Source organism: Scophthalmus maximus, chromosome 16 (assembly GCF_022379125.1).
Source record: "Scophthalmus maximus strain ysfricsl-2021 chromosome 16, ASM2237912v1, whole genome shotgun sequence".
Taxonomy (NCBI): domain Eukaryota; kingdom Metazoa; phylum Chordata; class Actinopteri; order Pleuronectiformes; family Scophthalmidae; genus Scophthalmus; species Scophthalmus maximus.
In genome coordinates, this window is record NC_061530.1 from 13,986,479 (window position 1) to 14,002,872 (window position 16,394).

At 44.5% G+C, this 16,394-nt stretch overlaps 1 protein-coding gene across 34 annotated transcripts in view; it reads right to left on the minus strand.

The window, feature by feature from the left end:
• Positions 1–4,333: 4,333 nt before the first annotated feature.
• tcf7l2 (transcription factor 7 like 2) overlaps positions 4,334–16,394 on the minus strand; it is an 89,945-nt gene continuing 77,884 nt past the window's right edge. For 3 of the 34 annotated variants that reach the window (XM_035613238.2, XM_035613233.2, XM_035613223.2), the window contains 7 exons: positions 13,659–13,781; positions 13,371–13,533; positions 12,990–13,097; positions 12,275–12,323; positions 11,335–11,385; positions 10,052–10,124; positions 4,334–6,710 (listed from right to left, as the gene is read on the minus strand). In XM_035613238.2, coding sequence (XP_035469131.1) covers positions 6,251–6,710; positions 10,052–10,124; positions 11,335–11,385; positions 12,275–12,323; positions 12,990–13,097; positions 13,371–13,533; positions 13,659–13,781 — 1,027 coding nt within the window. In that variant the 3' untranslated portion in view covers positions 4,334–6,250. Of the gene's footprint in view, positions 6,711–8,743; positions 8,806–9,377; positions 9,451–10,051; positions 10,125–11,334; positions 11,386–12,274; positions 12,339–12,989; positions 13,098–13,370; positions 13,534–13,658; positions 13,797–16,394 lie in introns of those variants that run through there. The other 31 variants (XM_035613237.2, XM_035613226.2, XM_035613217.2 and 28 more) reach the window with 23 other exon arrangements.

Below are 16,394 nucleotides of genomic sequence, written 5' to 3' on the forward strand. Positions count from 1 at the left end.
GGTTTACGAGAGAGACTTGAGCCGGGACAAAAAGGACAGAGGCTCTTCATATTCTGGTCGGAATTGCTTACATTCTTTCCCTGATTGAACATCCCTGCACTGCCTGTTGCTCGGCCCTCCCCTCTGTGTACTTGATCGCTGCTTTCATTGTCCCTCGTTATCAGGATCTATTGTAGTGCAATGCACACAATGTGGCCTTAATGGATCCAAAATCTTCCTGATTAAAGATGGCCTTGTTGCTGGCACACCGTGGGCCAGTCCCTTTAGGGAAGCCATTGTGCACCAAATTGTACCAAAAATGTTTTCCCTGTGTTGTGGCCCCTATTTATTTCTCAGATGAAAGCGACTCTTTCATGTTGAACGAAGGAGAGGATCTCTCAAAAATACCCACCTTTCATGTGCATCATTTTGTTCTTCAAGGTTGGGGGTTCAATTGTTACTGAACAAAGAGCGGGATGATTCTTTCAAAATTAGTTGAGGAAAGAAGAGGGTATTTACAAGTTACTCAATATTGTGTATTGAAAATCAATGAAAGTAGGGGGGTAAGGGTTTGGCTAATGAACGATGAGAAGTAATATTTCTATAAAGGAAAATACTTTAACCTTCCAGGACTTTATCTTTACAAGGTTTTTCATGAAGTTGTCAGAGCTGCATGCGACTCAAGTTATTTTCATCTCCAAAGCACATAGCAACATATGGAAAACATACAGTAACAGATCAATGTAATTTCCCTTTAAGAAAAATAGATGGGGAAAATCTGATTTGGAATCCAAAATCACAATTAGAAAACCTTTCTATTTAATTTGCTAAATTTCATTAAAAATGAGGTTCTCATCATATCTTTTTTTTAACCCTGACATAAACTTCCAATCTCTAATATGATGTTATGATTATCTTGGCGAATTTTCACTCCACTGATGAGAGACAAAACCCATGAATGCTTTTTTGTTTATCAAAATACCACAGCCCTCATTTAAGTTAATGTAGAACTTGGCCAGATCCTGCACTTTCTGTCTGTCAGATAATGTGTTCTGTGTCCAAGAAGATTTCCAAAAGGCCTTTTTACCTGCACTGTACAATCGTTCCGTTAACATCAATGTTTTATACAACATTGTTGAAAACACTCAGACCTTACTCTTCTGTATATATTTAACCATCCCCTCTTCGTCCCCATCCTCTTCACCCACGCCGGTGAGTGCAAACTTGCAATGATATTGCCTTGACCGCCGAATCCTTAACCAAGAGAGAAAATCGTTTGACTCCAGTTTGTACTCACCTTGAATCCCAGTCCACGAGATACGGCCGAGAGCAGCGCAAACAGGCCACTGTTTTTACTGGTGTACTGATTCCCAAAAGATTTCTTAAGTGCTTTTTGAGCCTCTGAATTCTGTTGGCCGCGCCGTGGTCTTCTTTCGGGGCGCAACAGGCCAAAGTGCATGAGAAATGAATGAACGCCTGCTCCCGCGCCGCGAAGGTCACCGCAGGGCTGCAATGCATTGGAGTTGGTTTCGATACTTTGAACTGTCCACGCAACGCAGACTTCTTTTTTTTGTTGCTTCAAAAGCGTTATGAGAACTCCTTTCACTAAAAGCGGTTTCAAACTAAAAAGGGGAAACCAGAGAGACCTTCCATCCTCTTTACTCTTAACTTCATATTAAACCTAATTGGGTTGAAAAGGGGACGATCATTACGGAGGACCAAAAAAATGAATCAGTTAATATGAAGCTGTGTGAAAACGCGTGGCGTCTCCAATCTCCGGCGAAGGAGACTGGGGATGTTTATGATGGGCCGCGGCCATTTCTTCCGCCTTTCAATCTACCACTGTGATTAGGATCAGCGGTAAAGGTGACATCGCTCTCCTGGAAAAACAAACACAACAACAACAACAACAACAACAACATCCGAAAACAATATCTGTTTGTGTTCTGTTAGTTGTAACCTAGGGGACCTATTTAATGTTTTGCATCGTTTTATGGATTTGTATGCTCGCCTACAGCGATGGCCTTCAACATTGTTCCGCCATGCCACAGCGACATCAAAAAATGTAATTTCTTTACTCAGGTATACAAAGAGTTCCCTCCTTATTGAAATGTAACAGAACCGTCACATGTGCGTCCATGTTGTTCGCCGCTAGTCGTGCGGTTCAAGGGTATAGCCCACACGGATGCATTAAGTGTGCACACTGTACACATTCAAAAGGGAACAAAGAAGAGGCCCGCGTTTGCTGGATCACAACTGAGCCCAGCCCCCTGCTTTCAGTTCTTCTTCCGCTTGCCATTCAGTGAAGGACAATCTATACATTACGGCCATGTTCAAGTGCAACACGCATGCCGTTTTTATTCAGCTACACCTTTGTACTTTCTCGCAGTTTGCACGGCTATTTTGTAGATTTTTTGAAAGCAGGACGAGAAATCAATGCTGCTCTCCTCAGAGCACAGAATGAATCCACGGGAAAATCTGCACTCGCTCGCGAGCATGTACACACCGAGACCAAGCTCAACAACACAGGCTGCTTTGACTGTGTACACTGGAATTCCTGACACGACTGCGCCGATAGGGCGCCGCTGGAGGAGATGAAATGCTTGGGCGACGGCATTCCACGGATGAAACGACAGGAAAACACCTCACTAACCCAACGCAAAATGAAATCGCGGCGATGAAAAGACATCCGGCGACGTGCGAAGTGTTCGACGTGTCGAGGGCCACCTCATGTCGATGTCAGAGTGCTGCGAATGGGCAACCACGGTACAAACAGTGATGCCCGAGCCCCTTTCTGTCAGCAGGGTTTCGCCGCGTCCAAAGCTTTTTTCAGACGTGAACAGGAAAATTGTGTGCGGACATTTTGACTTTGAATTTGCGGCTAACATGTGACAAACGCAGCAGGACATTGTCCGGGATTACGGCGAGGGGGGGCGGTGAATCTCCCGGAGATTGTCCTGCCGTGTTGTCATTTCGTTCATTTGAACTGGGGGCTGGAAGGGAAAGTTGTGGAAAATGTCCAGAGCGATATTGGCAGAGAAGTTCAGGAAAACGTCCGGTCTTGAATGCATCACTGAGAGCAGCTTAAGAAACTTCAGTAAGTCACGTCAGAGTGTCTATCGGCTCCAGAACGGAACTGAACTGGAGACTTTTTAAACAAAGTTTACCATATTTTTGACGTGAGACATACAGATATGGCCGATTGTGCTCAGACAATGTGGGCGAAAGAGGATTTGTCTTATTAGGTGTTAGGAATCAGGCCTTTTTTCACCCTCCTGTATTTCCTGCGTGGTTCTTAAATCCTCTCCATACAGTTTGTATTGTTTTGCACTCTCCACTTTAAATATATAGGTCAAATGTATTCTCCATACTGTATCTTATCTGAGCTTCTCGTAACACTCGGCACTAAAATCATTTTTGGGGGATTCAGACAGCTGAAGATATGTGACGACATGGTGCAGCTATTAAATGTGCCTATATACTGCATGAATGGAAAAACAATCCTGGAAAACATACGAATTGCACAATGTGCCTGTACGTTTACTGCATGTTGAACCCGTACCTGACAAAGGCGGCTACCAAACACAAACCTTGATCTTTCTTTCTCTCTTGATATGTGATCTTGTGTTCATCGGTATTTAGATTCTCGGTGTGAAAGTAGGGCTCGTCTGCCTGATCAGAGCCAGACACTTTCTGGTCAATGTTAATATCTGGATACAAGACAGATCTGCTCTAAACAAGGCAATCTGTCAGTTTATAATTAGATATATATAAGTATTTTCCCTGTCGGCAAACGTCTCCCCTAAAACAGGACACACAATCTGTTAAAGCCGATGAGCAGTTAAATGTTCCACGTCATCTCGGCCTTTAAGGTGAGTTATTGCAGTTCAAGTGATCAACTAAATATAACTCTCTATAATGACAAGTGGGAAGTGGTGAGCCTTTTAGAATGAGTTGACTCACTTATTACCGTAGGTTGCTTGATTATCCTTAATTTGAAACTAATCCGTAGATATGATGATCCAAAAGACTGTACGTTTGATCTAATTGTCCACTAATGTAGCATTGTGTTAGTTTGTTTTCTGGAATTTATGTAAGGATCAATTTAGTCGCAGATTACATATCTTGGATAATTTCCTGCTCTCCGCTGGGGCTTAGATGAGTAACAATGTCTCCCGCTTTTTTTTTTATTATTTTACTGTTATTTCTATTTCTTGAAACTGTATTTACATATTTTTAAAAATAGCCTCCACGATATCTGTGGAGGAGCTGAAGCTGAAGAGCAGCTTCTTAAACACTTTCTAAAGTCGCTGCACCTGCCGCCGGATGTCGGAATGAAAGCGAGACACAGATGTGCACATACTAAGTTGCTTTTATTAATACAGAACTGCATGCTACAGAGACTGTACAGCATAAACATTTATTCATTACAAAAAAACATGGTTCTGGAACCACTTAAAATAACAGGAAAAAACAAACAAACAAAAAGATAAGAGCATAAAATAGAACAGGAACATCACAGCCGTTAAGGAAACATTCAAACTATTTATCATTAGCATCTTAATAAACCAGAGAAGAAATCGACAGATTACAGTCGCGTCATGTCAACTACAATGGCACCGAGTGGATGATTCTCTTGTAGCTTTTTTTTACAGCCTCTTGCAACATCAACATGCCTATTTTTTCTATCTACCTATATGTAGTAGTGTACTTAAAAGTGGCAGTTTGTGTATTTTTTTGTATTTAATAGTTTTTTTATGAACCTCCTAATATACATAATTTGGCCCTTGTGGGTTTATACAGTATGATGTCCGTCTTTTTGTTAAGTTTAAATTTTAATATTTGACAATTTGCTACCAAACACATTTGTTATAGCAACATTTATACTACATACATAGCAATCTATGTAACGTCACAGCAAAGAATGGTATCGAAATTAAAAAAAAAACCCAAACAACAACAAAACAAAACAAAAAAGAATTGAGAGAGATCCCTACAGCATGGTTGGAGGGGCAGAGAAAATTATCACAAATTTTGGCACGGAAAAATCTGTACACGAATCTACAGTCGGAGAGATGTGACTGTGCAATAAAAAAGAAGGGCTTCAGACACTTTTCTGACTACTGAAGACATGGTACCCACTGTCTCTTGCTTCAAGTTTTCTTTTCTTCTTTTTTTTTTCTTGTAAAATGGCTTATAGACGCATTTCTTGAAATGAAGTTGTGCATACTTCTGTTCATGAGATCTACACAGTACACTGAGTGGAATCCAGGTTTTCAGCAAGGAAAGAAATCAATAACAAAAAACAATTTTTGCCTCTTAAAACCTCCTTGTAAAAATGGATCATTCATATATAAGTCGCTTACCTTAAGAAAAAATATTTGTACAATGTATTAAGAAAAAAAAACAAAAACGGGAAAAAAAACAAAAACGTCCAAAAGAGACACATACAAGATACGACAAGCAATCTCTAAAGCAATAAATACTACTGGTCCTAGCGTTGTGACATTTTGACTTTTAATAACCCCCCCAACCCTCCCACCCCGACCGCCCCCTCAAGCCCACCCAACTTGCCTGACTCCACCCCAAAGGTAAACAACAAAGAAAAAGACAACGCAGTGGAAGAATGCATATTTAACACAGTAACCCCTCCCCCCCCATTATTCTGTACATTTAAACAAGAACAAGTAACATCACAATTAAAGTTGTTCCTCGGAGAGGTGTCACCGCTAGCCTCGTGCCCTCGTAGATTTTGAACAGATGTCAAATGATTGGTTCGCAAGCTCGTATTTAATACAAATAAAGAAGTAGAACCAACTCTGTCGAGAAAAGGGCTCATTGAACAATCTAGCCTACCGTTTTATATCCGTCTTTTAAAACTTTTTGAAGTGGAACTAGGTGGTGGGTTTTTTTTCCCCAGTTTGCACTGTTTTAACACTACAAAAAAAAAAATTCATAAAAATTTTGGCAGATTCACAAAGCTATACTACAGCTCATTGTATCATTTTCTTTATAATAATTAGAATTTTTTGATAATGACGGGTCAAATATTGACCAATGAACCTTAATAAAACAAAAACTAAAAGTTTAAAAGCCGTACGGCACAGGAACATAAACGGAAAAAAGAACTGACGGCAAGTGAGATATAGCAGAGAGAGGGCCTCGAAAGGTTTGTCTGTGTGTGTGTGTGTGTGTGTGTGTGTGAGTGTGTGTGTGTGTGAGAGAGAGCGAGCAGAGCGAGAAAAAAGAGGAGAAGAAAGAATAGGGTAGACTATTCTATAGACTTGGTCACTAGCGACAGAGGCTGGGGGGCCGTGGAGGAGAGGAGCGAGTGGGAATGACACAGCAATGCCGAGGGCCGGGCCATTGAGGACGCCACAGAGGAGCCCGGCTGCCGCGAGGACGAGACGTCGCCGTGCTCCAGGGCTCCGTTGTGGGAGGAGGCGCCGCCGGGCGTTTTGCGAGCTGCGGCAGAGTTTTCCAGCTGAACCAAAGATGGCGGTGGAGGCCCAGCCAGGAGGTGCGGGTGGTGGAGTGGCTGGTGGGCCGGTTTCATAGTCAGTGAGAGAGGTTGCATTTGTTCAGTCTGAGGTTTGGACTCTTTTGAGGAGGGGGAGGGAACCACCGAGGAGGGGGAGGATGGGGGGGAGTCTAGTAAGCTTCCGTCCGTAGAGGGAGGACTGGCACAGCTGCCTTCACCTTGGATGTAGCGAATGCACTTTTTTTTTCTCCTGAGGGACAAGGCGAGAGAGAGAGAACGTCTTTTAACATCACACCTTCAAACTGCAACGCCTCTTAGCACGGTTGCTGACGTAAATGCACCTTTGCCTCTTAAAATTGAGGAGAACCGTTATTTCCAAAGTGGCTTTTACACAACGGATCGTATTTCCCAGGTGCTTTTAAGTAGCTGTATAGAACCCCGTGCTAAGAAGAAAAAGTGGTAGAAGTGACGGTTTACAAATACTAAACCACCAGACAGGACAGACACGCAGGAGAGATCACAGGTGAGGCACCCGCACAGGAAGCAGCAGGGAAATGTGAAGCACACGGAGATGAAGATGATGGACACAATGGAGCGGATTAGATGTGGTAGTGATTGCTCTCTGGATGTAAAACGCAAGCCTTTCTTTGGGGCAGAGCAACAGCTGGGGATCAGCCTGTTCTCTCCAGCAACATGAGGTTACCGGACCTGTCTCGCTCCTCGACTTCCATCTGACTCTACTCTCTCTTCTCCTGAGGGGACAAAGTTTTGGATGCAAGACGGGGCGAAAAATAAGTCAACAACATCCACTCTACCCTGCATCTGCCCCACAGACACAAGTGTGTGTGAGGGGTCAAGACATCATGTTCGCATTCCTGCCTGGGGTCGGGACCCTCCCCCTGCCTGCTGAGTCCCGGGGCCAGGCCCGCTGCGCTCAGTGGAACCCAATGAATGAACATGGGAGGGAAGGGGGGGGGGGGGCTTTGCATTTATCCGTGGTGACTCTTCTGCGAGGGCTGTGTTCAGATTTGGTTAAGGGGGAATCTCTGCCCACCTCATCTTTACCCTGACCCTGGCAGTGACCCCTCTCTCAGCTTTTCACTCTTATCACAAGGATGCCCAAAGGCCACAGAGTACTGGTGTTTAAGACTCACAGGGACAGGGAAGAGGTAAAAAAAGATGACGAAGGAGTTAAAAAAAAAATAATAATAATAAGATTATGGCTTTTGGAACGTGTAAGGCTGATCTACTGTTTGAGATAATTTGCCAAATCCAACCTTTTCCTGTAATTCTCAAGGGGAACATTTCTACATGAACACAAATGGAGAGAGCAGATAAGTGAGGATGAAAAAGAAGAGGGACAGCAACAAATCACATGGAAGGAAAGGGATTCACAGCAACTGTGATCACATGCTAGGCTGGAAGACAGGCATGCATTTCCGGTAAGCTCGACAGTACAAGCACACAACACCGGAGTGTATGGAAACACTACAAAAGTCTAGGAGAGAGTGGGGATAAGGCTTTGGAGTGCATCCTACACCGATTGTGTAGCTTTGGGTGGTGCGGCGTATCGACCGGGCGTAAAAAGGTATCGTTTTGCCACTACACGCGCATCTTGCTCTCGATAACTGTCTGTCAAACTGCAACAAATGAGCTAATATCCATTTTTTTAACAGACATATCGATTCATAGTATGTGCCTTGTGTATGTTATTGATTTCTCCGTCTCGGGGGAAATTACACCAGATGGATCTTTGAGGAAACGGAGCCCAGAGAGAACTTTTAACCTCTCGGCTCCTAAAAACAAAGGCGGAATTATCACTATTTTCCCGTCTCCTGATCTGTGTTTATTGTTTAAGGAATAACGCGGCATTTTTTGATGATGCGCGTGTCGACTGGAAGGGGAAATAAGCGGGAACACGAACAATCTGTGCAGAGCTGAGCGAGTGCGATGACCTACTTGTTTCAGTTAATACAAAGACACTATGCGTAATGTGTTAAACTGTTGTGGCAAATCTAATCCATTTGAGATTGAGACCTTTTGAAATCGGTTTCTAAACCGCTGATGATAGCATCTTAATTCGACGACAATCATCTGACTAAATGTTTCCAGCTCGTTCCATATAAACGCTTTTTAACAACGCGCCTGAGACGTGTGGCCGCGGTGGCAATGTGGCGCGACGGTCGGTGTCGAAGGGTTGTGTGGAGGAAGAGAAGGGCGAGAAGGGTGTGGTGCAAGCCAGAGACACAGAGAAGGGTATTACTTAGCAGAGACAAATACCTACCATGAAAATATTCCCAATTCAAAGACTGCTTGTGTCAGAACAGAAAGACAACAGGTAGGGACTAAGTAAGGGTTATTGAAGAGGAGTTTGGAGGAAGAAGAGGTGGAGAGGGAGGAGGAAGAGGGCACAGAAAAGAGTGTCACTGAGCAGGCCCTCAGAGAAAGCAGGGCTAAATTTGTAAGCATAACATTGTTATTCAAAGGGCGCCAATTAGAACATACATGACAGTTAAGATGGGAGGGAATTATCCACGGCCTGGAGAGAAAATGGATTTCAATCATAACGAGTCAGATTGTAAGAATGTTCTTTTTTTCTTCTTCTTCCAAATTACATTAGGAAACCGCGATCTTGCGGCGAGATATTTTGTCTGTTGTTGAGATAAATGCGCTAATCTTATTTAGAAATCCATTTTCTGCCACTGGGCTTGAACCAAGTTTAAACGAAGAGAAATTGCGAGGGGAATCTACAGCAGGAAGCTCCTTCAGTGAGGAAACGGAGCGGAGGAGTTTGCCATCGGTTACCACACTGATGGAAACGTGACTTAAAGAGGGAGTTCTGAGCAAAATAATCAAGGAGAAGAGAAGCCGCTGATTTGTGGATGTCTTCCTCCCATTGGTACTACAGCAGTTATACCTGCATGGTTTGCACCATAAACTCAGCTGGTCAAGCCCGAACAAGGCACGACACTTCTTTGGGGTATTTGCATCTGTTAGCCAAAGAGGTAGACACAAACATACACACAAAGACAAAAACAAAAAAAAGGAAGGAAAAAAAGAAAAGAAAATGGACACGTCATTGCACAGACAAAAACATATAGCCAGGACTTAGGTTTAGGCTGGCAACACTGGGATGTCCTCCACATTGACCAAACCATCAGGCTCCAGATCCTTCAAGCCCCGACCTGCCAGTTTAGGAGTTCTGACCAATCTCAGTGAGGCTTATTGTACTGTACATCCTGCAATGAAACCCCTGTAACCCCAGAAATATGTCCTTACCAACACATACGCACAGACGCCATTCATACAAACACTCTGGCATATGCTGTTAAAAAAAACCTTTCTTCCCAAACAGGAGGTAAAAAAAATAAATAAAAATAATCAAAAAGTGGGGCCCTACAGATAGACCGGCAGGGCGTGGCTGGAGGGAGCTGAGAGGTCACGATAGCTTTGGCGGGACAGACTAAGGGAAGGGGGAAGGGAAGAGAAGAGGAAGGAAAGGCAGCAGCATAGAGCAGAGGAGGAAGTCCCAGCGTACAGTTACCCAGCCTTCACCTGGCCCCGGCCTGTGCAGGCACACACCATACACACCTGCACGGGCCACACCAGTTATTCTGTTGATCAAGCCCAAAGCGCGCTCGACACTTCTTAGGAGCGCTCAGGTCTGATGCCGCAACAGGGAAGGGAAGCCAGCAGAGAGGAGGAATAGTACCAAAAAATAAATAAAAATCAGGAGATCAAGAGGAGAGAAATGAGGAGAAAAAACAGATAACAGTGAATCTATGAAGCTTGGCAGTGGCATATTGTGCAAGAAAAACCCCCCTAAAACCCCTTAAAGCCATTCCCAAGTGTGCCTTCTCAAGATAGGACTGAACACAATTAGTGTGTTTCAGATATTAGTGACAATCAAAAATCCATGCAATGATCAAATTACGATATTAATGTGGAGACAATCGCTTTCGGTCGTGTAATCTGGATTCTGACTCGAGTTTAAGCTCGCAGACAAAGACGGGCCTTATTCGGTCGGGAGCGATATGGCAGCAAAATGCAGATTGGATTAATGTACTGCTAGATGTTATCGGTGCACTGTGGTTTCTAAAAGAAGACAAAGGGTCAAGGTGGTGGAGCTAGGCAGCAGTAGCAGATTGCTAAAACAGCACGGTGGCGAGTCAGCCCCAGCCAGGGGAAGGATTATAATAAAAAGGCTGGAACCCGAAGAATCTGCTCCTCAGGCCTGGCTTCAAACAGTGGACTGTTTTCCATCAGCATTGGCTGCCGCTTGCAGAAAAGCTGCCAGTCACTCGCTCAGCTCGACACGGTAATCATGTCACCATTAGAGGCAGAGCAGTGCGACCTCGGCGGAATGTTTGAGTCCAGGCCTCGTCTGAGCGGAGGCAGATTTAAAAAAGGGGGAGTGGGCCAAACTCATGCTGGCCTGTAGGAAAAGGCACAAGCGCAGCTAGTGAAGCATATAGATTAAGGAGGTTTACCCTGACATCATCTTTTCAGGTCATACTCCACAATGATAATCTGCCTTCATATCATCATATATTGACACTGACAGCATACTGCATATTGACTTCACTAAAATACGGAAACTAAGCAGCAGCATGAGTAAATGGAGGTAAATTGAATGAAATATAATCTATCTTGTAGTCAAATAAACAATAGTAACATTTTAAGAAAAGAAAGCAGCAAAGAAAGCAACAAAAAAAAAAGAGAGAGCATATTTCAATATATAGGATTTAAGTTTACACCTGCCTGATATTGCACATTCATGGATAGATAGATAAATAAATGAATATACATTAATTAAAGAAGAAGAAGAAGAAAAAAATAAGTTAGTGATTTAATACTTAAAATGACATTAGCACCTGTAATCGGAGGGAGTGAAAGGCAAGGGTTTGGAAAATATTCTCTGTGTTCTGAAAAAAAAGAACAGATAGAGAGGCCTTCAAGAAGAGATCCGTCACCAAACGAGCGCAAAATACATAATCACAGGTCGGCATTGCTCCGCACAATATGATCAGAAGAATATGAATCATTAAAAAAAAAAAAAATCATAGAATTAGCAAACCTCCTTAATTTCTAACATGTAAGTGATTTGTCTTTTCCTTATGTTGGTATAAAAGCATGCATGGAAGCAAGCAAGCCGGACAAGCACGCGCACACACATGCACAGTCACACACACACACACACACACACACACACACACACACACACACACACACACACACACACACACACACACACACACACACACACACACACACACACACACACACACACACACACACACACACACACACACACAGTACAGTAGTGCAGTAATCTATCTGCAGGGGACAGGCATTATAAAACAGGGCCACATACACAATACTGGCAAAGTTAATGGCTCTCACAATGCTTCAACTTCACATTCTCAAAACACACATATCACAATACCAGAACGCTAAGGGGCAAAACGGGGAGGGGGGGGGGGGTGTCAAGGGGGGAGGTGAGGAGGAGTGTGGGGGGGGGGGGGGGGGGGGGGGGGGGGGGGGGGTCATGCATATTCAGTTGTTATAAGCTGGGGAAAATGGGGAAAGGGGGGTATTACAAGCAACTCTACTATTTAAATATTGCATTGGGTAGCACACTATACCGAAGAAAAAAAAAGAGAAAAAAGCCAGGCACAATAACATACACACACACAAAATAAAAACCATAACACAAAAAAAAAAACTAGCTTGACTTTTATCTTGCAAGATGTCACATCTGCCTGACACATGATGGGGCTCTTCTAATATGGGAGATAATTGCAGCTCACTTACCATTGCTCTCTGCTTGCTGCTTTTCCCTTTTTCTCTTCTTCCTTTTCCCCTGTTGGTTAGCCGCCAAAAAAATAGAAAGAAAAAAAAACAGACACAGACAGGAACCTTAGTTATTATATAGCAAAATGCCCAGAACATGAAACAGAGAATAGGACTCATCTTTGTGTTTACTTATTTATTCATTCGTTCTCCTCTCTGTCTTTTCGTCTTCTGTTTCTGCCCTCCGGTTTGTAACAGCCACTGCAGGCCAGAACCCGACTTCTCCCTCCCTTTTTCTACTCTTTTCTCCCTTTTTCCCCCCTCTGTAATCTTTTGTCTTATTTTCCTCTTCTATGTGAACATCTAGACATCTTGACGGGCTTCTGGTTTTGTAAGACGAGACATCTCTAAGGCGGCTGCCCGTAAAAGACTCAACTGGTCAACTTGATCCCAGAGCTGGATTCAAATTGAGGAGAATTCGCCAGAACAAAGTGTCTATATAGGACGCAACAGAAGTTTTCATCAAGGGGATCTCTGATCGACGTCATGCTCAGGCTTTGTTGCAAATATTCCATTCATGTCATTACGAGACGGTCTCGGGTCGAGGCAGTTTGTCCAGTTTCAAATCTACATCAGAAGAACATTACAGTTGTCCTGGTCATGTGACCTAGTGGAAGGGGGGGGGGGGGGGGGGGGGGGGGTCCGTCCGTTACGACTTGTAAACTTAAAAACTTACATAGTTGTCTCGTGCTGACCAGCCCGGGTACAGCTGCATGTGGAGCTGTCGTTCTTTCCTGGCCAGCTCGTAGTACTTGGCCTGCTCCTCCCGTGATAGGGCGTGCCACTGTGCAGCGAGAGGAAACGATAACGCAAAGAGAGGTTTTCACCATGCACACGAGAAAAACAGAGGATGAACAGGTTTGCGAGCTGGACTTGAGTCTGCAATACCGGGCCATCGGGTCACCAAAAACACCTTCTCAATCTCAATCATGGTCTTTGAGAGCCACACTATCAGACTGTTAAATCTTTTCACCTCGTATCCAAGGTGTAAATCACTTCACTTTGACCACTACAGTGTGTGTGTGTGTGTGTGTGTGTGTGTGTATCTCGGACTTACCCTCCGCCCCAGGATCTGGTTTATGGCGGCACTTTCCTTCAGTGTGCACTCGGCCACCACCTTGGCTCGCATCTCCTTCATGTAGAGCATGAAGGCGTTCAGGGGCTTCTTTATGTGGACCTGCTTCTTCTTCTCCTCCTCCTTTTTAGCGTCTGACTGTTTCCTGTTGTGTGTGTGTGTGTGTGTGGGGTGGGGGGGGGGGGGGGTGCGACCATAGGACAGGAAGGTGAGCACTTTCAAACAACAGGTCGTTCTATGTCACGTCTGACAAAGAGAAAGTCTACTCACGAGTTGAGAGAGCTGATGTCACTGTGGGAGGATTCCTGCTTGACGTTGGGTGTGACGATGGCGGGGTGCGGGATGCCCGTGGTGTGCAAACTGTGGTGAGGGGGCACCATGTGTGGGGGGAACCTGGAGGACAGAAGACTGTGTAAATCGTCAGAATGGACACGGGTGAAATGAGAAGATGGAACACATTTATACACAGGACTGTGCAGCTGCGGCTAAATTCCAATTCCCTTCTTTCAATGACATGTCAGAGCATTAAGTGCTTCTTCTTCTTTACCCCCCAATTACTTTCATAGAAATGGAATCAGCCACAATACATACAATGCACACACACAAACATCCACATGAAAATGTCCCAAGGCTGATTCCTGTATTATTATCATTATTATTATCATTATTATTATTATTATTAACAACCAATTAAGACTGATTCTACTTTCTCAAAATGAGTGTCAGGTCAAATGTCACACAATTTATTCGGAGCACAGAATCGAGCCTGGACATGTTCAACATCAAATTATGGCAAAACCATTGGTAGAGTATTTGAAGAAAAAAAATCTATATTGTGTGGTACTGGGAAAGTGCAAGAGCACAAGGTTACATCTCAAATGCTGTTTTCGAATCTACAAAAACCTAAACACTTGAGCCGAGTGCTTTATTTAATCACAGCCTCTTTGAGATTAATAGTATCTATGAAGAGCGTCCTCTTACATGGGCGACATTTCTTGACTCGAGGGGTTTTAACTCCTTAAACTTTTCAGTTCATTGTTGTGGAAAAGCCAGACATAGCTAGTTTTTAATCGAAGCTGACACGCTCAGATCTAAAAGAAGCATCTCACATTAAGTTTTTTAAGGAGACCGTTCATACCTTCCCTAAATAATTGTCACCTGGGGAAATTGTTTCCAAATGGAGAGTCTTTCAAGTTTTATTTTTAATTTTCGGCCTTTCATCCAAATGCCAATCTACGGATATGAAAAGGTTTCGGATCGCGAAAAAAGCTTGATCAAGGATGATTGAAACTTGATTAAAATGTTCTATCAAAGTCCAGTGTCACTCCAGGTACTATACTCTACATGCCCACCCCCCCCCCCCCCCCCCCCCCCCCCCCCCCCCAATTCAGCACAGTCAGCAGCTCTGACATTTTTCTCTTCATCCCTCTACACTCCTATCACCATACACATCATGTCACCACAGCTCCACATATAGAGAAAAAAACAGAAACCTCTTGTTTTATGAATTTGTTTCGCTGGCAGAACAGCCATAAGACCCTGCTGTTCCGTATGAAATGATTTGAACATGTACACTATCTATCTGTACGCGTATGTTTACAGCGCGGCGCCTCGGCTCCACGTGACCACACACAAATTCAAGAGAAGAGAGGAGGATGAAGGAGAGGGGGGGGGAAAGAAGGAATAATGCTTCTTCTCTTTTTTTCCCCTCTAAAAGCAGCTCATTATCCGGCTGTGTCTGGCTGCATGGCTCCGAGCCAGAATATAATGATGAGGATAAACTTGCCAGGAACAACTAGTTTCTGTTGGAGGCCATCTCAGGGGAGTGCCAGTGCACTCCCCCCTCAAACTCTTTCCCTCTTTTTCTCCTTTCCCCTCTTCTCCCTTCATCACTGACACATTGGTGTTTGTGCCATGTCATCCCGTTGATGGGGAGCTCGGCAGCAGTGGCTGCATATCGCCCATCATTAGGGCTGCCGCATTTTCTTCACTCACTCCGTTTCCTCTCTCCCTGTTCACCTTCCCTCCTCTCTCGCTGTGCACTTGTTAAAATTTCCTCTGTTCCAAGATCTATTTTTTTCTCCTCCTCTTCTTCTTCTTCTTCTTCTCTACTCCTCCCTGTCCCCCTCGCCACCTCCATGCTCCTTTCGCCCCCCCCCACTCCTCCACCCTGCTGCCACCGCATGGCCCAGGTTATGGTTTAAACATGACGGCCATCCCTTTGAAGCGTGGGGGCATCATCATCATCATCATCACCCGGGCTCATCAGCAGCAAGCGGCGCCTTGGACCAATTTAACCAACACAGAGACGGAGACGCAGTAGAGACCCCCAACCCCGGGGGCTCCTACGTCTCAATCTGAAAGGTAAGAATAGCTGGCGGTGTTGGGGTAGGCGTGAGGGGGAGTGGGAGGGGGTCACTGGCGCAGCAAGCCCCAGTGTCAGCCAGTGCCATTTAATTGCCAGTGCGAAGCAGTAGCCCCCGTGCCTGTTTAATGTATAATGATCCGGCCAGTGCACTTCGCCTGTTCCCCAGGAAAAGAGAGGCAGCAGGATGATGGGGGAACATATCAAAGGGCAGGCTTAAGCATGAGGGGCAAAGGGGCCTTCACATCCTCCCACCTGTCACACATACACACACACACAATATAAAGGGACCTGCACTGGCTCCAACCCCATTATCAAAATAATGTCTTTCATTTGCTCCGATGACTGTCTCAACTCTCCTTGGCTCCTTCCTCCTCCCGTCCTAAAAGAGTGTATTTTAAACAGGACCTGGGTGTAAGGTGTTCATCGCAGGAACTACGAGGTACCAGATCCCTTCCCTGCATCCTAATTCAGTCCGGGCAAACGGCACAGGGGACTGATATTGAGGCAGCGCCTCTTCTGCAAAGACCTGGCTACTGACAGGAGTACAAGGCCATGAATGTCCTTTCTCTCCGATTTTTCCTCCAGTCAGCAGAGCTCGTTCTCTAAAAGATTTTTTTGAGCCCTCACAACAGTCTGGC